At 46.3% G+C, this 26,630-nt stretch overlaps 1 protein-coding gene and 1 non-coding gene across 2 annotated transcripts in view; both read right to left on the reverse strand.

Annotated features, from left to right (window-relative positions):
- The window catches only part of RAB10 (RAB10, member RAS oncogene family), a 97,306-nt gene that overhangs the window by 2,521 nt on the left and 68,155 nt on the right, over positions 1-26,630 (reverse strand). The window contains exons 3-5 of the mRNA XM_002709976.5: positions 18,023-18,161; positions 3,470-3,559; positions 3,020-3,121 (exon numbers count right to left, since the gene is read on the reverse strand). Coding sequence (XP_002710022.1) covers positions 3,020-3,121; positions 3,470-3,559; positions 18,023-18,161 — 331 coding nt within the window. The remainder of the gene's footprint in view (positions 1-3,019; positions 3,122-3,469; positions 3,560-18,022; positions 18,162-26,630) is intronic.
- Positions 11,572-11,678, reverse strand: LOC138848850 (U6 spliceosomal RNA). Its single transcript, XR_011386996.1, has one exon. It is a non-coding gene; the product is annotated as a U6 spliceosomal RNA (small nuclear RNA).

Below are 26,630 nucleotides of genomic sequence, written 5' to 3' on the forward strand. Positions count from 1 at the left end.
GAAGCCTGGTTTTGTCGTTTAGCCAAAGCTGTGACCGCGGCGAGCCTCTGCCCCGCTTCTGCACACACCTCTGGCCCTAACCCTGGAGTGCTCAGCACTGGCAGTAAGTTGTGTAAAGACAGCGCTGCAGAGGTACAGCCTTTCTGTCTGTCCTGAAGCAGGGAGCAGGCAGCCGTGGCGAGCACTGAGTGAGGAGCGGTGGGGCGGGAGGCACCTATGCGGAAAAGCCTCAAAGACACGAAGTGCCAACAGCAGCACCTCGGCGGTGGGCCAGGGGCAAGTTTCCTCTCTGTGTAATCCTCCACGTCCCAACATTACAAACATTACTTTTTAAATGTGAATAATGCAGTATTTATATGGGCAGTCCTATGCTGGACATATGGAAAAAATGTTAGTGGTAACTTTCACAAATGTGTGCCACCAGCTAGGGGTTCCCTCGGGTCCCTTTTGGGTTAGCACTGTCCCCTCAAAGGCAGTCACTCTTCTTACTTCCATCACAGCTCCGTGTATTCCTCTGCACCTGACTGCCTTAGCCAACCTGTGTGACTATCTATGTTGTGTGTAACGTCAGTCCCTCGTGAACAGAACTTTGAAACCCAGGATCTACCTAAGAACTTATTCTCTCATGGAAACAATAAATGAAACTAAGGCAGCTTACTTTGGGTAGCTTAAGGGGTAGGGCGGGTGGGGGGGAAGCACCTTAAAACCTGCCGCAGCCCAAGGGAGGCCGACTTAACTCACACCAAGGAGAACTTTTCTACTTGCCCTTGGAGCTCACCCACCTACTCTAACTGCCTTTTGGGATTCTTTTCCTCCGTGAACATTAAAACAGCAAGTTATACACGAAAGACTATGGTAGGTTTCCCCAAACAAGTGTTGTTACAAACACAGGAGAGTCAGCTCAGGACCTCACCCAGAGCAAGAAAATTATTCACAGACTTGCATGGGAAACACTCGGTGTGGGTGTGGAAAGCTGGGGAAGCCCACACTACGTAGTTAGCAACTCGCTCACTCCCAGCCACCTCTTTGAGAGAGTCTACTTTAAGAGTCGAAGTGAAATTATCCCATGCAGAGCAAACCAATTCATAGACAAAGTATTAACTTCATCAAATTTAACTTTAAGCTGGTTCCTGGCTAAGAAAAGGCCAGGAACTAGGCAAAAGAATGAACAAAGTTTACAGAAAAGGAAATGCAAAGTGATTCTTAACCCTATTTTTAAAATTTTTAATTTTATTTGAAAGGCTTGAAGAGAAGGAATTCCCACCTGCTGGTTGATTCCCTAAATGGCCACAACAGCCAAGGCTGGACCAGGATGAAGCCAAAGAACCTGGAACTCCATCTGGGTCTTCCATGTGTGTGGCAGGGGCCCAAGGTCTTAGGCCATCTTCCAGTGCTTTCCCAGGCAGATTAGCAGGGAGCTGGACTGGAAGCAGAGCAGCCAGGACTTGAACCGGAGCTCTGATGTGGCAATGACTGACCTGTCCAAATAATCAGCAATTGGGCTGACATGAGTCCTGGTTGCTCTACTTGTGATCCAGCTCCCTGCTAACGCACTTGGGAAAGCCGCAGAGGCCTGCACCCACGTGGAAGACCTAAAAGAAGCTCCTGGCTTTAACCTGGTCCAGCCCTGGTTGTTGTGGCCACCTGGGGAGTAATCCAGCAGATGGAGAATCTCTGCCTCTCCTTCTCCCTCTCTGTAACTCTGCCTTTCAAATTAAAAAAATAAATAAATAAATAAAACTTAATACTAATGAGAAGTTTACATTTGATGTTTTTAACTCATAACTTTACTACATCAAAACAAGTGTATAGAAAATATTGCCTTCTGTGTTGGACCTTGGTACAAGGAGAGAACTCTTTTAAAAGCTCTTTCCTTATTGCTGTATCCACACAGCCTTTAATATGATAATAAGGAAGTTCTGTGTCACCAGAATGACAATTATATGAAGACTATGTAACATTATTGAGAAGAAAGCCAAGCCCAGACCAGTAAGAAGAGGAGACACAGCATGGACAGAAAGAAACCAGAAAGCATGGAGACCAGACAGCCAACAAGACAAAGAATGTGGAAACAAGGGTATTCCAGTAAATTCTGGAATGCCTCCCACTGGTCATATCTTGGTCTTTCTCAGACTGTACCAAATACTTTTTCTGAAATAGTTTCCCTTAACTGATTTAGTACTATTTTTCTATACATTTTTCATTCCTCAAAGGAGTAATAAAACTTTATTTTTTAAAAAAATTCTAACGAGCTTTACCTAAAAGAATAGTTTAAAAAATTTCCATTGTATAATTTAAAAAAGAAACCTGTTAGAACTTCAGAACAAAACTGCCCTAGAGGACAGCAAGGGATTCTGCAGCCTCCCTCCAATCAATGTCACCTAGGGCCACTAGGGCTTGGTGTCTGTCTCTCCTTCCCAGATCTTTATTTGCTGAAAGCAGCCCACATGTTTTTGGTTTATCATTTTAAAAACCGAGATCACTACACATGCCTAATTTACTTTTTATCAATGTTCTATACATATCCTTTACATGCAATTGTTCTAAGCCTCCCTCAATCCTCTGAAATCAGTTTATCTGACTGGATTCTCACAGAAAGCCACCTTCAAAAGCAGCAACTCCCAAACCATGGCCTGTAAGACGCCGGCACCTTGGAAAGCACCACCTGTGTATGGGACTGAAGACCGTCCCGCCTGGCCCGACACTCCCTCCTGCACCCCTCACCTACACTTTACTCAGAAATGAAGTTGCTTGGCTTTAATGATTTGATACCGAAAATTTACTTAATGGAACTATCTGAATTCAATTTCTTAGAAGTGCTCAGAAATTTCTCCAGATTTATATTTTGCAACCCCATTTATTACCGCGTATGTTTAGTGTTTGAAATCTGGGGAAGTTTTTAATTTATTCAGTACACAATAAATACACGCTTTGTATTAGCCTGAGAAGTGACTGCAGGTGGGTGAGAACAGTGGCTATTTCCTGAGACTCTCAGCAGGAGGTAAAGCCGGGAACTTACCTTTCGAAGGATGTCTTCAGCTAATGTGAGGAAAGCCTTTTCAATGTTTATATTTGCTTTCGCACTAGTCTCAAAGAACCTAATACCATGCTCCCTTGCAATCTAAAAAAGAAGCAAAATGTCGTTATAGAAGTATCCAGTATGACTCGCCCACATGGAAGATTAACCAGACTCTGAACGCTGGAATCACATTAAAATCCCAACATTCCTTTAAAGTTCTGACTAGTGCTTTTCCTTCTTTGTTGCTTAAATAAGGTTGAAAATACTACAGCCGTACCTAAAGGTCTCCCCTACGTGCCGGATATGCACTGAATGGTAAACTGCTGTTTCCAAGGCGGATTTTAAGACCAGCTCTTGGTGTACTTCCATACCACGAGTACAGACATCATCAAAAGCAGTACCACCTTCACAAAGAAAGGCAGCATAGCAGTTTCATTGAGAAATTCTTACCTGTTCTCCTTTCCCTTTAGGTACAACTCTTTTATCATCCATATCACACTTGTTTCCTAGTAACATTCTTTCCACATCTTCATTGGCATGCTAAAATGGAATAAAGTTTTAATTTTACTCACAACTATGAATTATGGCTTAACAGTCTCAAAAAATAATTTGCTCAATTTAGAATGTCATCTCAATACCTTGAACATTTTAAAGTAATCATACAAAACTATCCCATGCGAAAAACTGATAAAAACCTTTTAAAAAGAAAGATTGTATTTATTTATTTGAAAGTTACAGAGAGAGTGATCTTCCATCCACTAGCTCACTCCCCAAATGGCCACAATGGCTGCAGCTGGATCAGAAGTGGAGTAGCTGGTTTCTGAACTGGTGCCCAAATGGGATGCTGGCATTGCAGGCAGTGGCTTTACCCACATACCACAGTGCTGGGCTCCAATTTTTTTTTAATAAGTTTGAGAAGCAGAAAGACACAGCTCCCACGTGCTGGCTGACAGTACCTGCAACAGCCAGGGCTGGGTCAAGCTGAAGCCAGAAGCCAGGAACTCCATCCTGGTCTCCAACCTGAGTGGAAGGGGCCCAAGCACTTGGGTCATTACCTGCTACCTCTCCAGTGACAGGAATGGATCCTAGGCACTCCGAAATGGGATACACACCTAGCAAGTGGCAGCTTGACTGGCTGTACCACAGCACCCACCCCAGAAGAGTCATTCTTACCCAGGAATCTACAGATGGACTTCAGGAGCTTCAAGAATTCCAAATCACATACAAAACTCAAGTCATGGGAGTTAATACACTGTTCTAGTAATATTAAAAATGCTGAATGAGTCCATGCCCCCTCCCCTCCAAAATACAGAAGCACTGCTCTAAGACACCTATCAATACCCTGATCACTAACAGACACCGCAAGCTGCCAAAGACACAAACCTCAGCCGCTGCTAAAACAAGACAATTCATCCAAGTTCACAGCTTTGGGGACTGTGGGGAGCAAACCGGACTAGACTGAGTTACTGGAATTAAGACTTATTCTATGCATCTGCTCTCCCACAATATGGCGCTGGGAGAGAAGTAAACAGCTTCCGCACAGCTGCCTCCAGTTCAACCAATAAACTGTAGGACTTGCTACTGATTGGAGGAGAGCAGCGTACTCGGCGTGTGGGCAGCCGAGTTAGGATTGGCGGAGGAGGACTATAAAGGAGGAGAGAGACGGCATGCACGGGGGAACATCTATTGGGGGGAACATCTAAGGGGAACATCTAGCTGAAGGAACACCTGTGCAGCCCCCGAGAAAGCCGGCCGGCGGTGTGCCACTCCCCTGCGGAAGTGGGGAATGTGCCCAGGGGGAACTGCCCTTCCACGGAGGTGGAAGGGATAGTAGCCAACCCGGGAAGAACCAGCAGCAAACCCGGGGAGGGCCGAGCAGACGAAAGAACAGCGCAGGGTCCTGTGTCGTTCCTCCATGAAGAGGGGGAGCGACAGGGGACCACTAGTACACCACTAACTTCTAAGTTAAAGTATAAGCAGGCCAATGAAAGGAAGTCAATAAATAAGTGATCAACAAAATACTACAAAGGTACAATTACCTAAGAGGTAAACTGAAAGTGTTGAGGCAATATGAGCCTGGTTCAAAAACAATTCGTAAAGCTACAGCAATCTGACACCCAAGTTACAACCCACTATACCTCCATACCCAGACACGGCACTTTCTGAGGCCAATGAAGAAATAGATGAAAGACCTTACACATCTGTGACATTTCAGGGCATAACTGTAACTTGCTAAGAAAAAAAAAAAAAAAAACCAAAAAAACAACAGTTTTGAAAAAAAGCCCAAAGAAACAAGACCTTAGAGCCCTGCAGAGAATGGTCCCACAGCTTCACGTAGCGGGCCAGGGAGCACATCCTGGATAGTGCAGAGTTCCTTCCACTGGACGGCGTTGCCCCCAGGTTCCCTGTCCAAGCTGCCCTCCACCTCCTCACTCAGACTTGCCTCCTGGCGGCTGTAGGGACCCTCTCACCTAAAGGGGGCAGGGCAAACCACGGCGGCAGCACGTCTAGTTCTGATGAAAACCATTGGTGCTGATGAGGAAGGCGTCCATCTCAAATAGTCCTTTCTCTTTAGAATCGGTATCTCTTTCTGCAAGGAAATTTAGAGTTGCATCTGCACCGCCCTATACCCATTTCTTGCTGATTTTCATCAGGAAGTTAAAACCAGAAGCAAACAGGCACCTTCAAGTGGGACTAACAACCCACAGGCAAGGACGTGAGTTTTTTTACAACGTGTTTCAGGGCAGATGTCTGGTAGTTAAGATGCCGGCAACACACATCCTTATCTCATACTGGAGTGCCTGGGGTTTGATCCTGGCTCTGGCTCCTGACACCACTTCCCTAAGGGCAGACTCTAGGAGGCAGTGAGTGAGTGCTCAAATGGTTAGCTGCCTGCTAATTACACACAGCTGGAATGAGTTCCAGGTTCTCAGTTTCCTGGCCAGTCCTGGCCTTTGTGGGCATTTGGGGAGTAAGCCAGTAGATGGGAGCTCTGTGTCTGTCTCTCTCTTTGCCTCACAAATAATTTATCAAAATATGTTCTGATATTGTGAAGTTTCTTACATTCCTCTTTAGACGTTAGCAGAAGTGATTTTTTTTTTTTTTTTTTGACAGGCAGAGTGGACAGTGAGACAGAGAGAAAGGTCTTCCTTTGCCGTTGGTTCACCCTCCAATGGCCACCGCGGCTGGCACGCTCCGCCCGGCGCACTGCGCTGATCCGAAGCCAGGAGCCAGGTGCTTCTCCTGGTCTCCCATGGGGTGCAGGGCCCAAGCACTTGGGCCATCCTCCACTGCACTCCCGGGCCACAGCAGAAAACTGGACTGGAAGAGGGGCAACCGGGACAGAACCCGGTGTGCCAGCGCCGCAGGTAGAGGATTAGCCTATTGAGCCGCAGCGCCAGCCAGAAGTGATTTTCAAAGTGTTTACTCCCCAAATGGCTGCAGCAGTCGGGGCTGTGCAAGGCTGAAGCCAGCTGCCGGGATTCCATGCAGGTCTTCCACATGGGTGACATGAACTTGATTACTGAGCTAACACCTGCTGCCTCCCAGGTGCGTTGGAAGGGAGCTGGATCCAAAGCAGAGAAGCTGGAATCCAAATTGGCACTCTGATATGGGATCCAAGAGTCCAAAGCAGCAGCTTAATCTGATGCACCACAATACGTGCCCAGGCTCATCTGTTACAAGGCTGGGTCTCGTACAGAAGTGACCATTACATATGCAGCAATGTCACATTTCTGGGCTCATCAGGTAATAATGCATTGCTATCAGTCTAAGAAACGTTCTGAGTTAATATTTTCTTGACCCAAGATTTCTTTTCCTAATTACTGCCCCTTTTACACCGTGAAGAGACAGCAGCATGGCTAAGAAAAAAAATACTTCCAAAGCAACTGCAATATACTTCACTGGATAACAAACACAATAAAAAAGTCAACAATACTAAACAACTCTTTTCAGCTGAGAGCCAACACTAACACTAAGAAGGAAGCAGCCAGCGGTACAACAGGCTCCACTGCAAAACTTAGGAGGCCACTAAAACAACACTCGGAATGGGAACTGCTTCTCTCGGATGTTTCCTGATCCCAACATGCACATTAACCTTTCATTCAGATACATAAAACTTGTGCTTATAACTCTATCAAAAACACACAAATAGACTAGTGGATGCACCACACAGATAAAATTTCCAGAGACACATTTGTTTAGAGGCACACATCTCTCTAAATTGTACACCCAGACTGTAACTAGTTTAAAAACAGGCTGTATTTCCCAAGGTGCTAATTCACAGAAGTAAGTTTCGAGCAGGCACTGCGTTGCAGTGTGTTAAGCTGCCATCTGAGATGCCCACATCCCATATCGTGCTGATCTGAGTCCCGGCTACTCCGCTTCTGATCTGGCTTCCTGGTCATTTATTCTGAGTCAGCAGAAGATGGCTCAAGTGCTCTGGTCCCTGTCAGCCATGTGGAAGACCTAGATGGAGTTCTGGGCTGTCTTCGGCCCAGCCCCAGCTATTGCAGGCATTGAGGAATGAACCAGTGGACAGAAACGTTCTCTCACTCTCTCTCTCTGGTCTGTCATTCTTTCAAGTAGATGAAAATAAATAAGCATTTAAAAAATTGCAGCACTAATAACATCTTGGGGCACATAGTTCAGGTGCAAACAAGGCTGTCCATTGTAGGTGCTGACGAGCACTCTATTAGATGCGAAATAGCATTCTCCTTAGAGCTGAGCCGTGACAACCAAGAATATCTCCACACACCATCAAACATTCCCGGGAGGTAAAATCGTAGCTGATTGACAACTACTGATGCAGAAAAAGATCACAGCCCACCATTAAATAAATTAAGAGATTTCAAGTAACTCAAAAGAATGTCTTGTTCATAATTAACCAAGAAACCATTCAGAAGCCAAGATAGGTTCACAACCATGACACGCTAAGTTGTTAAATTTGTCTTAAGGGGCCAGCACTGTGGTGTAGTAAGTTAAGCCTCCACCTGTGGTGCCAGCATCCCATATGGATGTTGGTTCGTGTTCCAGCTGCTCTTCCGATCCAGCTCTCTGCTGTGGCCTGGGAAAGCAGAAGATGGTCCAAGTCCTTGGGTCCCTGCACCCACTTGGGAGACCCAGAAGAAGCTCCTGGCTTCAGATTGGTTCCAGCTGTTGCAGCCATTTTGGGGAGTGAAGGATGGAAGACCTCTCTCTCTCTCTCCCTCTCTCTATCTGTAACTCTACCTCTCAAGTAAATCTTCAAAAAATGCTTTAAAGTATTATGTTGTCAAAACTGAAGCTAAAAGCACACCTACTCATATCAGAGAAAGAACATGACACTAAGCATTCTGTGGATCTCAAGCTAAGGTCTTTGGTCCAAATCACCTTTCCATTAATATCTCTATACCTAATGTAGTTACCTTCATCATATAACAAAAGTAAATTATGAGGTGGTGTTTTTTTTTTTTTTTTTTTTTTTTTTTTTTTTTTTTTTTTTTTTTTTGACAGGCAGAGTGGACAGTAAGAGAGAGAGAGAAAGAAAGGTCTTCCTTTTGCTGTTGGTTCACCCTCCAATGGCCACCATGGCCGGCGCGCTGTGGCAGGCGCACCGCGCTGTTCTGATGGCAGGAGCCAGGTGCTTCTCCTGGTCTCCCATGGGGTGCAGGGCCCAAGCACTTGGGCCATCCTCCATTGCACTCCCTGGCCACAGCAGAGAGCTGGCCTGGAAGAGGGGCAACCGGGACAGAATCCGGCGCCCCAACCGGGACTAGAACCTGGTGTGCTGGCGCCGCAAGGCGGAGGATTAGCCTAGTGAGCCGCGGCGCTGGCCAATTATGAGGTTTTAAGATTTATTTTTATTAGTTATTTGAAAGAGAGTTGTCGCTCCCCCATTCGCGGAGGAACGACACAGGACCCTGCGATGTTCTTTCTGCTGCTCGGCCCTTCCCGGGTTTGCGGCTGGTCCTTCCCGGGTTGGCTGGCAACCCCTCCACCTCCGTGGAGGGGCGGTTCCCCCTGCCACTTTCCCCACTTCCGCGGGGGAGCGGCACACCGCCGGCTGGCTCTCTCGGGGGCTGCTCACATGTTATTCGGATGTTCCTTTTAGATGTTCCTGGTGCATGTTGTCTCTCTCCTCCTTTATGGTCCTCTTCCACCAATCCCAACTCTGCTACCCACACGCCGAGCACACTGCCCTCCTCCAATCAGGAGCAGCTCCTGCAGTTTATTGGTCGAACTGGAGGCAGCTGCGTAGAAGCTGTTTACTCCTCTCCCAGCGCCATATTGTGGGAGAGCAGATGCACAGAATAAGTCTTAATTCCAGTAACTTAGTCTAGTCCGAGTTGCTCCCCACAGAGAGTTACAGAGAGAGGTAGAGACATACAGAGAGGTCTTCCATCCGTTGGTTCACTCCCCAGATGCCCACAACGGCTGGAGCTGAGCTAATCCAAAGCCAAGAGCCAGGAGCTTCTTTCAGATCTCCCATGCGGGTGCAGGGGCCCAAGGACCTGGACCATCTTCTACTGCTTCCCCAGGAAGCCAGATCAGAAGCTGAGTAGCCGGGACTTAGATCAGTGCTGAGATTCGGGATGTGGGCATCTCAAATGGCAGCTTAACACACTGCAAGCAGAGAGCTGGATGGGAAGAGGAGCAGCCGGGACTAGAACCGGCACCCATATAGATGCCAGCGCTTCAAGCCAGGGCTTTAACCTGCTGCGCTACAGCGTCAGCCCCATGAGGTTTGTTTTACTTATTTTTAAGATTTACTTATTTATTTGAAAGTCAGAGTTACAGAGAGAGGGGGAAGAGACAGAGAAAGAGATCTTGCATCCACTGCTTCACTTCCCAGATGGCTGCAATAGTTGGAACTGGGCTGGGTCAAAGATAGGAGCCTTTTCCAGGTCTCGCATGTGCGTGGCAGGGGCCTACGCACAAGGACCATCTTCCACTGCCCTTCTCAGGCCATCAGCAGGGAGCTGTACTGGAAGTGGAGCAGCCGGGACCTGCATCAGCACCCAGGTGGGATGCTGGAGTTGCAGGCATTGGCTTTACATTCTATGCCACAATGTCTCCCCTTAATCTATTTTAAATTTGAATCCGTTACATTCTTTCCACCAGTCCCATCCTCATCTACTCACCTCTTCAGGTCTTTTCTCAAATTCATTACCCTCAACTGCCAGTCCTACCATCAAAACTTGGTGACAACTAGCAAAGTATCGCATGCTTCCTGAACCTTAGTGTTGGGCAGGGACTGTGTGTTTTTTTTTTTTTCTTTTTTTTAAGATTTATTTTATTTGAAAGAGAGTTACAGAGAGATGCAGAGAGAGAGAGAGAGAGAGAGAGAGAGATCTTCCATCCGCTGGTTCACTCCTCAAATGGCTGCAACAGCCAGAGCTGAGCTGATCCAAAGCCAGGAGCCGGGAGCTTCTTCTGGGTCTCCCACATGGGTGCAGGGGCCCAAGGGCTTGGGCCATCCTCTACTGCTTTCCCAGGCCATAACAGAGAGCTGGATCAAAAGTGGAGCAGCCGGGACTCGAACTGATGCCCATATGGGATGCCGGCCGTCCAGGTGGCAGCTTTCCCTGCTAGGCCACAGTGCCAGCCCCGGGGCTGTTTGTGTATGGTTTGTCCCTCTGCTTTCTGTATGGACTGATCTCTGGCTCCAGCACATGACCCTGTCACTGCTATCCACCAGATGCGATGCAGCCGAGAGCACTTCAAAAATGAACTTCCACAGCGGCCTGCCTCAGCCCTCCAAACCTGTGACCTCAATAAACATCTCCCCTTTTGTAGCCTGCCTTACATGTATCATCAGAGCAACCACAAAACCCAGCTAACACAGTAGGGATGTCAATGCTGCAAACCCAGCTGACCTTTCAAAGCATGATCTCAAGAGCTGTAAAACATTTTCATAGTTTCGAAAAGCTAAGTATTGTATTATTTTTGGCCATCACAATATACTAACGTATATGAAACAATCAGAATTCACATAACAAAATTCATATTTAATTTATATGTCCATAAAACCTTTATGCTATGTAATACTACTAAATTACAGGAAATGCTTTGGAAAAAACAGAGTTCAGGAATGGGAGTTTGGGGCAGTGGTTCCATATCAGAATGCCTGGGTTTGAGTCTTGGCTCCTCCACTTCTGACTCCACCTCCCCCTAACATACTCCCTGAGAGGGAGCAGGTGATGGCTCAAATACGTGGTTCCCGGCCACCTAGATGAAAGGGCAGGACTGAGTCCCAGGCTTGTGGCTTCAGCTTGGCCCAGTTCTGGCTGTTTTATCTAGGGAGTGATCCAGTCAATAGATTATATCTGCTTCTTTGCTTTTCAAATAAAATAAAAAATAAATACACAAAACTCATGAGTATATAAAAGCAAGGTCATGTACCAATTGTAAAATAAGCTATTTTTTAAAGTGTTTATTCCCCCATATCATTTTTTTTTTTTGAGAGAAGGCGGTATGATTTGTAATGTTTTCACAGAAGTGGGATATACCTCACCCATATAGAGTTTCTTTATATGACTCATTTTATAGCAAGTTAAATGAAGGAAGTTTGAAAAAATATGGAACGCTTCACGAATTTGCGTGTCATCCTTGCGCAGGGGCCATGCTAATCTTCTCTGTATTGTTCCAATTTTAGTATATGTGCTGCCGAAGCGAGCACCCCATATCATTTTTTTAAAGATTTATTTTATTTATTTGAAAGACAGAGTTACAAAGAGAGGTAATTACAGAGAGAGGTAGAGACAGAGAAAGAGGTTATCCATCTGCTGATTCGCTCCCCAGATGGCCACAGCGGCTGGAGCTGCACCGATCTGAAGTCAGGAGCCAGGAGCTTCTTCTGGGTCTCCCATATGGGTGCAGGGGCCCAAGGACTTGGGTCATCTTCTGCTATTCCAGGCCATAGCAGAGAGCTGGATTGAAAGAGGAGCAGCTGGGAATCGAACCAGCACCCATATGAGATGCCAGTGCTTCAGGCCAGGGCTTTAACCCACTGTGCCTCAGCGCCGGACCCGTAAAATAAGCTATTAAAGATCAATTCAGGGGCCGGTGTTGTGGCACAGTGGGTTAAGCTGCCACTTATGATGTCAGCACCCCATATCAGAGTGCCAGCTTAAGTCTTAGCTCCACTTCCCTGGGAGAGCAGCAGATGGCTCAAGTACAACTACTTGGGTCCCTGCCACCCATGTGGGAGACTGGATGGAGTTCCTGACTCCTGGCTTTGACCTGGCTGCCACAGCTTTTTGGGGAGTAAACCAATAAGTGGAAGATCCCCACCCCCATCTGCCTTTCAAATAAATGTTTAAAAAGCTCAACTCGGAGGCCGGCACTGTGGCGTAGATGGTAAAGCCACCACCTGCAATGCCAGCATACCATATGGGCGCTGGTTTGAGTCCCGGCTGCTCTGCTTCTGATCCGCCTCTCTGCTATGGCCAGGGAAAGCAGTAGAAGATGGCCCAAGTGCTTCTTGGCCCCTGCGCCCATGTGGGAGATCTGGAAGAAGTTCCTGGCTCCAGATTGGTGCAGCTCCGGCTGTTGCGGCCAATTGGGGAGTAAACCAGTGGATGGACGACCTCCCTCCCTCCTTCCCTCCTCCCCTCCTCTGTGTAACTCCGACTTTCAAATGAATACGTCTTAAAAAAAAAGGCTCAACTTGGGCAGGTGCTATGGCTTGGCGGGTAAAGCTGCTGCCTGCAGTGTCAGCATCCCATATGGGCATGGGTTCGAGTCCCAGCTGCTCCACTCCGATCCAGCTCTCTGCTATGGCCTAAGCAGTAGAAGATGCCTCAAGTGCTTGGTTCCCTGCACCAGTGTGGGAGACCCAGAAGAAGCTCCTGGTTTTGGATCAGCTCAGCTCCGACCGTTGCGGCCACCTGGGTCACCTGGGGAGTGAACCAGCGGATGGAAGACCTCTCTCTCTCTCTGCCTCCCCTTCTCTCTGTGTAACTCTGACTTTCAAATAAATAAATAAATCTTAAAAAAAAAAAAAAAAACAAGTTGCTAAGAATTCACAAATTATGAAATTTAACCCCTCTAAAGACTACATAACCGAGCATTTTTAGATATATTCACAAGGAAGGAGGTCAACTATCCCCCCCACCTGACTTTAATATTTACATCATCCTCCCTTAAACCTGCACCTGAACTTACCACTCCTTTCCCCTGCAACATCTCCCCCAGCACCCAGGAACTATGAATCTGCCTTCTGCTTCTACAGATATATCAATATGGGACATTCATAGGAAAAGAAAATCCCACAAAATATGGCCTTCTGTGTTTAGCTTCTTCCACAACGTTTTCATGGTTGCCCGCAAGCTGCCATGTATCATGGTAACTACTGCATTGATGGATACACAACACCCCATTCATCAGTTTATAGGTAACGTGAGTTGTTTCTACTTTTTGGCCTTTATGAATATGTCACTAGAAACATTCACATATACTTTTGTGTGGTATGTTTTTGATTCTCTGGGGTACACAGAAGAATTCTGGAGTCATATGATCATTTCCTCTATTTGACGAACTGCCAAACGTCTCCCAGAGCAGCTGCACCACGTACATCCTTACCAACAAGAGATGAGTGCCACAATTTATACAAATGCTGTCCTCTAGACTTGGTTCCGTCTGCCCTCCTCACGACAGCCATCCTAGTGGCTAAAGCAGTAAGTCGCTGTGGTTTTGATTCGCCTTTTCCTAGTGACTACCAAGGCTGAGCATCTTGGCATGGGCTTATTTGGCTGCTTGGAGATCATCACCTTTGGAGAAATATCTGTCCAGATCCTTTTCCCACTTAAAAATTGCATGACTGTTCTTTTATTCTTTTGTTTTTAAAAATTTATTTTTTACTTGTTTGAAAGTCATAGCTACACAGAGAGAGGAAGAGTCAGACAAAGAAAAAGATCTTCCACCCGCTGGCCCACTCTTTGGCTGGACAGAAGCCAGGAGCTTCATCCATATCTTCCACGTGGGTGCAGGGGCCCAAGCACTTGGCCTATCTTCTGCTGCTTTCCCAGATGCACTGACAAGGAGCTGGACGGGAAGTGGAGCAGCCAGGACTCAAATGGGGGCCCATATGGGATGCCGGCACTGCAGGCAGCATTTCAACCTGTTACGTGACAGCACCGGATCCATCCTTTTATTATTGAGTAATAAGAGTTCTTTTTTTTTTTTTTTTTTTTTGGACAGGCAGAGTGGATAGTGAGGGAGAGAGACAGAGAGAAAGGTCTTCCTTTTGCCGTTGGTTCACCCTCCAATGGCCACCACGGCTGGCGCGCTGCGGCCGTCGCACCGCGCTGATCTGAAGGCAGGAGCCAGGTGCTTCTCCTGGTCTCCCATGGGGTGCATGGCCCAAGCACTTGGGCCATCCTCACCACTGCCTTCCCGGGCCACAGCAGAGAGCTGGCCTGGAAGAGGGGCAACCGGGAAAGAATCTGGGGCCCAGACCGGGACTAGAACCCAGTGTGCTGGTGCTGCTAGGTAGAGGATTAGCCTATTGAGCCGCGGCGCCGGCCAAGAGTTCCTTAAATACTCCACATACATAAGCCTCATCAAATACTATACATGATTTGCAAATATTCTTATCCATCCTGTGGGTTGGCTTCTTTTTTTTTTTTTTTTAATTTTTTTAAAAAGAGTTATTTATTTAAAAGGCAGAGTTACAGAGACAGAGAGAGAGAGAGAGAGAGAGAGAGAGAGAGAGAGAGAGATTGCTCAATTGATTTTCTGTTCACTGGTTCACTCTCCAGATGGCTGCAATAGACAGGGCTGGGCCAGACTGCAGACAGGAGCCTCTTCCTGGTCTCCTACTTGGGTGCAGGGACCCAAGCACTTGGACCATCTTCTGCTGCTTTCCTAGATGCATTAGTTGGGAGCTGGAATGGAAGTGGAGAAGCCAGAACTCAAATCGGCACCCAAATGGGATGCATGAGCGTCGCCGTCACATGCAGCAGCCTCACCCGCTACACCAGCCAGATCCACGTTTTTACTTTCTTAATGGTAATCTTTGAAGTACAGAAGTTTTTGATTTGATGTAGTCCAACTTTGTCTTTTGTCACGTCCTCTTTTGCAATGTGTCATATCTAAGAATCCACTGCCTAATTCAAAGTCACAAAGATATATTCCTATGTTCTAAGAGTTTAATGGCTTTAGCTCTTCCATTTAGATGACCCACTTTGAGTTAGTTTTTCTGTGTGGCTTGAGGTAGGAACCCAACTTCATTCTTTTGCACGGGGATATCTAGTTGTTCCAGCATCATCTGTTGGAAGGACTGTTCTTCTCCCTTTGAACTTCCTTGGCAATCTTGTTAAAAGCCAACTGTTGATGGGTCTCTATTTATACCAGTACCATATTGGTTTGTGGTTTTATAAATTATTCATTCCCAAAATGCCTTCAATAGCTTAGGCTGGGCCAGGTCAAAAGGAGCTGGCAACTCAATCCAGGTATCCAACACAGGGGTAGGGGCAGGAGCCTAACTACTTGGGCCATTGCTGCAGTCTCCCAGGTCCACACTAGCAAGAACCGAGTCAGGAGCAAGAGCCAGGCACCCAGATGTGGGATGTAGCTGTATTAACCACTGGGTTCAACATCAGCCCAGGATTTTCTTCTTTAACAGCAGAGTTTTAAATATCTCAGTTTATGTTGAGAAATTCAAGTTATGAGCGTATGTCTGTGGTAAAATAAAAGACACATGTGGGGACTCTGCCCCCAGTTCCTAAGTCCCTGAGTGTGACAGGAATACCTCTTATTACTCCTAAGAGCCCTTTTCTATCCTAATGGCAATCACACTAATGAGAAGGATGGGCAGCAGGGCCACTATCCAGCTTCACAAGGGCGGCTGGTCTCTAGGAGAACCAACCAAGTGTTTAGAGGGCTAGGCTTTTATAGTACCTCCTGGACTCCCCAGGGCGGGAGAAGGGCTGGGGAAGCCAATGAATTAATCCTGCCGAAGTAGGGAAACCTCACTGAGAACCCTGAAGCGATGAGCTAGGAAGCTTCCAGGCTGGTGGACACATCGAGGTGCTGGGAGAGCAGTGTAAGGGAGAAGGCAGAGCCGCGCCGCGCCCACACTCACCACACCTTGCACACACATCTCTATGTCAGCTCTTCCTCAGTTGTGTCCCTTCTAATAAAACTACAATCAGTAAGTACAGCACTTTCCTGAGTTCTAGGACTCACTGTAGCCAACTATCAAACCTGAAACAGAAGTGCGGGTAACCTGGGGTCCCAGAATTTGGTGTCTAATGGGAGGGAGGGCAGTCCTGAGGGCCTGAGCCCTTAAACCTATGGAGTGGGACACAACTCTGGGTATTTAATGTCAGAATAGGATCAAATCCTTGGCTATCAGCTGATGCAGAGCCAGAGAAATGATCATTAGGACAACCTTGCAAAGACTAACTAAACTGTTTTACACAGACTACCTGGTCTAACTATAAAATAAAGGATAAAGAATTTTAAAAAACTAGTAATGAACCCTTTGTACTGCTACCACTAAAGGTATTGTCTTGAATCAAATAATTGGCTTAAGACTTAGTCTTTGTGTATCCAGTCAAAATCTGCTTTTAAAAAAAATTTATTTCAGAGGCAGTGCTGTACAGTGGGTAAAGCTGCCACCTGCAGCACCAGCATCCCATTTGGGTGGCCAGTTTGAGTCCTGGCTGCTCCACTTCCAATCTAGCTCCCTGCTAATGGCCCAAGTACTTAGGCCACTGCATCCATTTGGGAGACCCAGATGAAGCTCCTCCTGGCTTCAGCCTGACCCAGCACCAGTTGTTGCGGTCATCTGGGGAGTGAACCAGCGGATAAAAGACCTCCTTCTGTTTCTCTGCCTCAACCTCACTGTAACTCTGCCTTTCAAATACAGAGTGAAATACAGAAATACAAATACAGAAAAGCAGAGTGGAAGAGAGAGATGGAGAGAGGAGTATCTTTGATCTGAGGGTTCTTTCCCCAAATGGCCTCAACAGCCAGGACTGTCCAGCCTAAGATCAGGCACCTAGAACGCCATTCAGCTCTCCCCTGTGGGTAGCAGGGACGCAAGGACTTGAGCCATCATCTGCTGCCTCCCCAGGCATATTAGCAGGAAGCTAGATTGAAAGAGGATGTAGAACTCGAACCTGCACTACGACATGGAATGCATGCATCTCCAGCAGTAGTTTAACCTGATGTGAGATAACACCTGCTTGTGCTGTGAATTGATAAGCAACATTACTTACAATAACATTACACGTAATGACATGACACTGGTTAGGCTTTTACTATAGTAAAACTCTGTATATTTAACAAAGTCACGAAGAGGTATGACATTGCCATAAAATTTTTTTTTTTTTGGACAGGCAGAGTGGACAGTGAGAGAGAGAGACAGAGAGAAAGGTCTTCCCTTGCCGTTGGTTCACCCTCCAATGGCCGCTGCGGCCGGTGCACTGCGGCCGGCGCACCACGCTGATCCGATGGCAGGAGCCAGGTGCTTCTCCTGGTCTCCCATGGGGTGCAGGGCCCAAGCACTTGGGCCATCCTCCACTGCCTTCCCGGGCCACAGCAGAGAGCTGGCCTGGAAGAGGAGCAACCGGGACAGAATCCGGCTCCCCGACCGGGACCAGAACCAGGTGTGCCGGCGCCACAAGGCGGAGGATTAGCCTATTGAGCCGCGGCGCCGGCCCAAAAATTTTTTTTAATTACTACCAAAGACTTCATTAACTCATCCAATAAACATTCACTGAGAGAATTCATTCAGTGAGGGAAACTGTAAAAATCAATGGTGGTTTCTCTTTGGGGCCATCTTATAAAATGGCTATAGAGAATTTTTTGGTAACTAATAATTCCCTTGATAGAGTTCTAAACAGACTAAGGAAAAGGCATGAAGAAAATAACATTACTTCTAAAATATAGAACTATCTCAATAATGACTTCAATAATAATGATACATTATATCTCTAAGATCAATTGGAATATTCTTCCAAAACAGGAACACAAATATGGTCATAAAGGGTTAATGAAGTTTCTAGGTCTTACCTCATCTATGTTTCTAAGCCATTTGCTGATGTTTTCAAAACTTTTACCATTGGTGATGTCATACACTAGCATGATACCCATTGCTCCTCTGTAGTAGGAGGTTGTGATGGTGTGAAATCGCTCCTGGCCTGCTGTATCCCTGAAACAAACAGTCAATAATCTGTAGTCAGGATTTTGATATTATTACTTTCCAGTTAAACAATAAAACCAGAGAACAGTTTGCTAAAATACAGACTAAAAACCAACTATCTACCAAAAAGCAAGATGGGGACAACCACTCATTTAACTTTTTACTATAATCAATTATGGTTCTTTATAAATATATATAAAATAACTTTTCAGTTCAAGGAAATTTATAATGCACCCATATTGGATGAACATCTGGAAAGGAAAACAGTAGAAAATGATACACACAACTCTTGCAGTGACTAAATAAATACCAGGATGCACCAAAAACACTCTTGGAATTCCATTTTATTTGGTGACCTAGCTCCACAATGTAACATAAAACACGTGGATGGCAGAGCCCCACTTACAATGTTCCACACAAAGTTGTACAAAGAGAACTGCATTTATCAGTAACTACACACAGGACAGAAATCCATCTACATGTTCAGTCAGAAGTTTCAGGTGTATTTTGCTCCTGAATGATGCCCTCAGTGTATCACAAATTCCCTTCCTACAGATCATTCTCATCAACATACAAAGTGTGATTTAGTACACCCTAGTTTTTCAAAAAACCAAAAATTAAAAAATCCCACTCACAACCCCACATCCTTCCTACTAACACTTCATTTCTGATATTCTTAGCTGATACTTCCTCTTTTATTTTGAAATAAATATACCATTAGAGGAAGTTACAAAAACAGCAAAGGCCCAGGTACCTTTCACCCGCTCTCCCTGATGGTGATCTCTTATGTAACTGGAGTACAACAGCAAAACCAGGAAGGCTAGGCTGGTACAATCCACAACAGTATTCAGTTTCATGGTTTTTAAATGCACTCATCTGTGTGTGCGTGTGAATAAAATTCTCTGCAACTTTATCATATTACCCCTCTGCCCACACAAACCCTGGCCAATAGTGTTTTCCAGGTCTATAATTTTGTGATTTCCAGAATGCTATCTAAATGGAATCAGGAAGTATGTTATCTTTAATTTAAATTGGCATTTGTGGCTTTCTCAATGTCCCTGACATGCTATCCAAGTTGCTCCATGTAGTATGAGTCTGTCCCATTTTATTGCTGAGTAGTACTCCATGGTTTGTTTATTCATCCTTAGAAGGACATCTGGGTTGTTTCCAGTTTTTGACTATTCCATATAAAGCAGCTGCCAGTCACCAACTGAGCCACCTGGTCAAAGAGACGAAGATCGAGTTCCTGGAGGAGATCTCTCTCTTCTCACTGTCCATCACAGTCCCAGCCTGAGATTATTATCTTTTTTCCTGGGGATGTTCTCAAGTACGAGATTTTTAAACGTTACGCCTGTCGAAGAGTAGACCTGCACTGGCCAGCGGAACGAGTTCAAGGCATTTATTGCCCTAAGGGACTACAACACTAATATCAATCTGGGTGTTAAGTGCTTTAAGGAAACAGTAACCTCACCATCCCGGTCCATCTTGCCGTCACCCATGTATAGTGAGGGGGACAAGATCACCGAGCTCCATGCAGTCCCATCCAAGGTGGCTGACCACTGTGACTCCGTGGTTGTGGCTCATTCTACCCCCACAGGCACTGGCATCATCTCAGCTCCTCTGCCCAAGAAGCTGCTACTGACAGCCAGTATCAACACCTGCTACACTTCAGCCAGGAGTTAAGGTGCCACTCTGGGCAACTCTGCCCAGGCCACCTGGGATCCCATATCTGAGGCCTACTAGCTCACTTTCCCATGGCCTGTGGAAAGAACAGCCTGTGTTCAGCAAGTCTCCCTATCAAGGCTCACTGCTCATCTTGAAAGGCCACACCAGAATCCGTGTGCAGAGGACCCAGCTCTGATTGTGCGTACTAGGCAGTTTTTACACAAGAAAGACAAAACGGTGCTAGTGCTGTGGTTTATTGGGTAAAGCACTGCCTGTGATGCTGGCATCCCAGAAGGGTACTGGTTTGGGTCCTGGCTGCTCCATTTCTGATCCAGCTCCCTGCTAATGCACCTGGGAAAACAGCAGAAGATGGCACAAGTGCTTGGGCCCCTGCACCCATGTGGAGAGCTGAATGAAGCTACTGTCCCCTGGCTTCACTTGGCCCTGCCCTGGCCGTTGAGGCCGTTTGGAAAATGAACCATCGGATGGAAGATCTCTCTCTCTCTCCCTCTCCCTTCTCTGCCTTTCAAACAAATAAAAACAAATCTAAAGACAAGAAAGGAAAAGGAACAAAAAGAAAAATAAAGCGAATTATCAGGCCTTTTAAAGGGCGAGGGAGCCTAGGGATAGATTTTGGGGGTGGGGCAAGCAAAGTACAACTTGAAACAGGGTGGAAAGGGAAGGCCTCATTGAGAAGACACAGGAAATAAAGTTAGCTGAGTCACAGCTACAACTTGTATGTGGGAGAATCATGTTCTAACAGGGAAGAACTAAAGATCTTGAGGCTAAGGGCAGGGATAGTAAAAGGGTCCATGAGTTTGGAATGGATGGATAAGGGGAGATTAGTATGAGATCAGAGAGAAAGGTGGGTATTGTGGCACAGCAGTTGAGCCACCACTGAGACACCTGCATCCCATATCCAAGTGCCTGGGATCCAGTCCCACCTCTACTTCTATCCAGCTTCCTGCTAATGCACACACTGGAGGCAGAAGATGATGGTTCAAATATTTGGGCAACTGCTACAGACATGGGAGACAAGGATGGCTCTGGCCTCGTCCAGCCCAGGCTGTTGCAGATACTTAGAGTGAATCAACAGATAAAAGATCTCCCTCTGTGTATCACCTCTGCCTTTCAAATAAACACAAATAGAAGATCAGATAAGTGTGACAGTAGGTAGGAAACACAGATTGTGTAGGACCTTGAAGGCTCTGAAAGGACCCCTTCCTCTGGGTGAGATGGGAAATCTACCAACGATGGGTTCTGTGAAAGAAATGGCTTAATCTGCGTTTTTATAAAGCGCCATTCTATCTACTACATTGAAATTAAGTGTGTGTGTGTGTTTGTGTGTGTGCACACACACAGAGGCAGAGTTAAGGGAGGTAATGCAGTATCTATTTTAAAAAAAAACTACCAGGAGAAACACCATTTCAAAAAAAAATCTTGAGGCCAGCACTGTGGCATAGCAGGTAAAGCTTCCACCTGCAGTGCCAGCATCCCATATGGGCACCGGTTCAAGTCCTGGCTACTCCAGTTCCGATCCAGCTCTCTGCTGTGGCCTGAGAAAGCAGAAGATGGCCCAATACTTAGGCCCCTGCACCAGCGTGGGAGACCTGGAAGAAGCTCCTGGCTCCTGGCTTTGGATCAGCTCAGCACTGGTGTTGTGGCCAACTGGGGAGTGAACCAACAGATGGAAGACCCCTCTCTCTCTCTCTGCCTCTCCTTCTCTCTCCTCTAACTCTTTCAAATAAATAAATAAATCTTTAAAACAATCTTATCAAAGGCAAACTATTAATTCTTCTAGGTTTGATCCTTTAGTCAGGTTAAACCTAAGAAACTAAACAATGAACATACATATATGTGTTATGTTTGTATTTATATATTTATTTACATTCTCAAACCACAACATTTAACTCCATTACCTCCAGAATTTTTAAAAGCCTTTTAGGGGGCCGGTGCCGTGGCTCACTTAGTTAAATCCTCCACCTGCGGCCTCGGCATCCCATATGGGCGCCCGGTTCTGGTCCCGGTTGCTCCTCTTCCAGTCCAGCTCTCTGCTGTGGCCCGGGAGGGCAGTGGAGGGTGGCCCAAGTGCTTGGGCCCCTGCACCTACACGGGAGACCAGGAGGAGGCACCTGGCTCCTGGCTTCGGATCGGCATAGCTCTGGCCGTGGTGGCCATTTGGGGAGTGAACCAATGGAAGGAAGACCTTTCTCTCTGTCTCTGTCTCTGTCTCTGTCTCTCTCACTGTCTAACTCTGTCAAATAAATTAAAAAAAAAATTTTTTTTTAACTGGGGCCAGCGCTGCAGCATAGTAGGTTAAGCCTCTGCCTGCAGCACCAGCATCCCATATGGGCACTGGTTCGTGCTCACATCTTGCTCTCTCTGGGAAAGCAGTGGAAGACAGCCAAAGTGCTTGGGCCCCTGCACCCATATGAGAGACCCGGAAGAAGCCCTGGCCCCTGGCTTCAGATCGGCTCAGCTCTAGCCAATGCAGCCACTGGGAAGTGAACCAGCAGATGGAAGACCTTTCTCTCTGTCTCTCCCTCTGTAACTCTGTCTCTCAAATAAGTAAATTAATCTTAAAACAAACAAAAAACTTTTAATTTACTTCTATTTTCTTTGAAAGGCAAAGAGACAGAGACTTTTCACCTGCTGGTTTACTCCCCAAATGCCTGCACAGTCAACTATGCCAACCAGGGGCTTGGAACTCTACCACGGCCTCCTTCAGGGGCGGCAGCGACCCAAAGACATGAGCCATCATCTACTGCTACCCAGGGTGCTTATTACTATCAGCAGGAAGCTGAACTGGAAGCAGAACTGCCACAACTTGAACCAGGCCAAGTCATATGGAATAAGGGTGTCCCAAACAGGGGCTTAACTGTTGCACCAAATGCCAGTCCCTCCATTCCCTTTAATACAAAAGTACTTCAGAAAGGTCAAGGAGGGGGCCGGTGCAGTAGGATAATCCTCCGCCTGCAGTGCCGGCTTCACATACAGGCACCAGTTTGAGTCCCAGCTGCTCTACTTCTGGATCCAGCTCTCAGCTATGGCCTGGGAAAGCAGTGGAAGATGGCCCAAGCGCTCCCTACACCCACAGGGGAGACCCAGACAAAGCTCTTGGCTCCTGGCTTCCAATTGGCTCAGTTCTGGACACTGTGGCCATTTGGGGAGTGAGCCAACGGATGGAAGATCGTTCTGTCTATCCCTTTCACTGTCTGTAACTCTAACTCTCAAATAAATAAAATCTTTTCTTTTAAAAAAAAAAAAGGTTATATAGGCCGGCGCCGCGGCTCACTAGGCTAATCCTCTGCCTTGCGGCGCCGGCACACTGGGTTCTAGTCCCGGTTGGGGCGCCGGATTCTGTCCCGGTTGCCCCTCTTCCAGGCCAGCTCTCTGCTGTGGCCCAGGAGTACAGTGGGGGATGACCCAAGTACTTGGGTCCTGCACCCCATGGAAGACCAGGAAAAGCACCTGGCTCCTGCCATCAGATCAGCGTGGTGCGCCAGCCGCGGCAGCCATTGGAAGGTGAACCAACGGCAAAGGAAGACCTTTCTCTCTGTCTCTCTCTCACTGTCCACTCTGCCTGTCAAAAAAAATAAAAAAAAAAATAATAATAAATTAAAAAAAAAAAAGGTTACAGAAAATGGAATTAAAAAGGTAAGTTTATTTTGGTGCAAAAGATCTGAAATCTCTGTGTAAATTTTCCATAATTTATTACAGCATTTTCCATAAACTTCCTAAAAAAGACCCCTTGTATACATGAATTTCAAGTTTTGCACAAAGTAAACTTATTAATTCCATTTTCCCATGAACATTTGTAGTTTTCTACAAAAGTTATGTCAACTTACTAAAAGAATCATTATAAGAAATAGTTTTATGAAAATTTACTCTGTATGTGTGTTAATCTGGTTTTCTCTTTAACTTGAAAGGCAGTGAGAGAGAGACAGTGAGAAACCTTCCTTCCATACACTGGTTCACTCCCCAAATGCGTGCAATAGCCAGGGCTGGGCCAGGCTGAAGCCAGGAGCCAGAAATTCCGTCTGAGTCTCCACATGGGTGTCAGGGACTCAATTCCCAAAGCTTCATCTGCTACCTCACAGGATGCATCAGCAGGAAGATGGATCAGACATGGGAGTGGGAATCCTAAGAGACTGGCTAACTGCTGCTGTGCCAAATACCCACCCTCTCCTTAACTTCTGAAAGGAACAATGTTACAGCCTCCACACATCCTCTTTTCTTACCTTGGCTGTCAAGAAGTTTATAGGTAACTTTTACATATTAAGCAAAGTAATTAAGTTGTAAGCTTGTATGTTCCATTTTTCTCACTTCCAATTTCTTGTTTTATTCTTTATTAATCTTATTTATTTGGTTACAGTGTCGTAAATCAGGTGTAATTACAAATGCTGTCATAAAAAATAAAGATCTGTCTCATCACAATGTAAATAGTTGACTTTTCTGAACTGCTAAAAAGAAGTATAAATTAATTAATAATCCTATCCCCTAGAGAAGGATTTAAGTCTCCTCCTTACCAGCCAAGTTGGAAATAAACTTATCTAATACAAAGAGTGTGCAGGACCTGAGCTTCCAACAGTGCTTAACAACTACGGTGCAGAAGGCTTGGGAAATCTGCATTCCAATTTTGTCCCAGGTAATAGTAAGAAACATTTGGTAAGATCTCCCCTAGGACTCCACTATGAACACCATCCCAGCACTCCTAGCTCCTCTATGCTTTCTTTCTCCCCATTCAGTCACATTACACAATTAGCAAATCATACACACACTTTAGTGGCAAACTTTTGACTAAATTCTCCAAGACAGAATACACTGCAGAAGAAGCCACTTAGCTACAGCTATTTCAACAGCACCTACAGAGGGAGTTTTATGTTATACTGCTGGTTAGCTATGAAACATGGACAGAAAAGATACCGAAGTGTTAATAGACCCTCTGAAAAGAAAGGTTATCTATCATTCTTTTTTTTTTATATTTTATTTTATTTAATGAACATAAATTTCCAAAGTACAGCTTATGGATCACAATAGCTTCCCCCCCTCCCGAATAACTTCCCTCCCACCCATAACACTCCCCTCTCCCACTCCCTCTCTCCTTCCATTCACATCAAGATTAATTTTCAATTATCTTTATATACAGAAGATCAATTTAGCATGTATTATGTAAAGATTTCCAGTTTACACCCACATAGAAACACAAAGTGTAAAATACTATTTGAGTACTAATTATAGCATTAAACACCTAAGAGTAATTGTGTATTAATGGCCGGCGCCGCGGCTCACTAGGCTAATCCTCCGCCTAGCGGCGCCGGCACACCGGGTTCTAGTCCCGGTCGGGGCGCCGGATTCTGTCCCGGTTGCCCCTCTTCCAGGCCAGCCCTCTGCTGTGGCCAGGGAGTGCAGTGGAGGATGGCCCAGGTGCTTGGGCCCTGCACCCCATGGGAGACCAGGAAAAGCACCTGGCTCCTGGCTCCTGCCATCGGATCAGCGCGGTGCGCCGGCCGCAGCGCGCCGGCCGCGGCGGCCATTGGAGGGTGAACCAACGGCAAAAGGAAGACCTTTCTCTCTGTCTCTCTCTCTCACTGTCCACTCTGCCTGTCAAAAAAAAAATAAAATAAAATAAAAAAAAATAAAAATAAAAAAATTGTGTATTAATTACAGAATTATCATTCTTTACATCCAGAGTTAAGTCTGCTCTGTTTCACACTAAACTATTCCCTCTGATCTTTGATTTTCTCTCCTTCATCTTCCAGACATTTTTTTTTTTAAAGATTTATTTATTTTACTTGAAAGTCATACGGGTGCCAGTTTAAGTTCCAGCTGCTCTACTTCCAATCCAGCTCTCTTCTGTGGCCTGGGAAAGCAGTGGAAGGTGGCCCAAGTCCTTGGGCCCCTGCACCAGTGTGGGAAGACCTGGAGGCTGCTGGCTCCTGGCTTCAGATCGGCCTAGCTCTAGCCGTTGCAGCCAACTGGGGAGTAAACCAGTGGATGGAAGATCGATCTCTCTCTGTAACTCTGACTTTCAAATAAATAAATAAATCTTAAAAAAAAAAAGAAAAAAAAAAAGAAGCCAGCGCCGTGGCTCACTAGGCTAATCCTCCGCCTGCGGCGCCAGTACCCCGGGTTCTAGCCCTGGTTGGGGTGCCGGTTCTGTCCCGGTTGCTTCTCTTCCAGTCCAGCTCTCTGCTGTGGCCCAGGAAGGTAGTGGAGGATGGCCCAAGTGCTTGGGCCCTGTACCCGCATGGGAGGCCAGGAGGAAGCACCTGGCTCCTGGCTTCGGATCAGCGCAGTGCCGCTGACCATAGCAGCCATTTAGGGGATGAACCAATGGAAGGAAGACCTTTCTGTCTCTCTCTCACTGTCTAACTCTGACTGTCGGAAGGAAGGAAGGGAGGAAGGAAGGAAGGGAGGGAGGGAGGGAGGGAGGCAGAGTTATCGAGAAAGAGGGATAGGGAGAGGGAGAAGAGGATAGAGGGAAGGAGGGAAGAGAGAGACAGAGAGATATTGATCTACCATCTGCTGATTCACTCCCCAGTGGTCCCCACCCACAACGGCTGAAGCCAGTAGCCTCCATCCAAGTCTCCCACATGGGTAGCCTGGAGCCCAAGCAATCAGGCCATCATTGACTGCTTTCCCGGGCACTTAGCAGGAAGCTGCACTACAAGTGGAGTGCCTGGGCCAGCGTTGCAGACAGCAGCTTAACCTGCTGTAGCACAACACTGGATCCATACCATTTCCATTTATATATTTCATGTCTGTATTTCTCTCAATATAACTGTCTCACAAAACGATCTAGCTCCTTGA

The sequence above is a fragment of the Oryctolagus cuniculus genome, chromosome 2, assembly GCF_964237555.1.
Source record: "Oryctolagus cuniculus chromosome 2, mOryCun1.1, whole genome shotgun sequence".
Taxonomy (NCBI): domain Eukaryota; kingdom Metazoa; phylum Chordata; class Mammalia; order Lagomorpha; family Leporidae; genus Oryctolagus; species Oryctolagus cuniculus.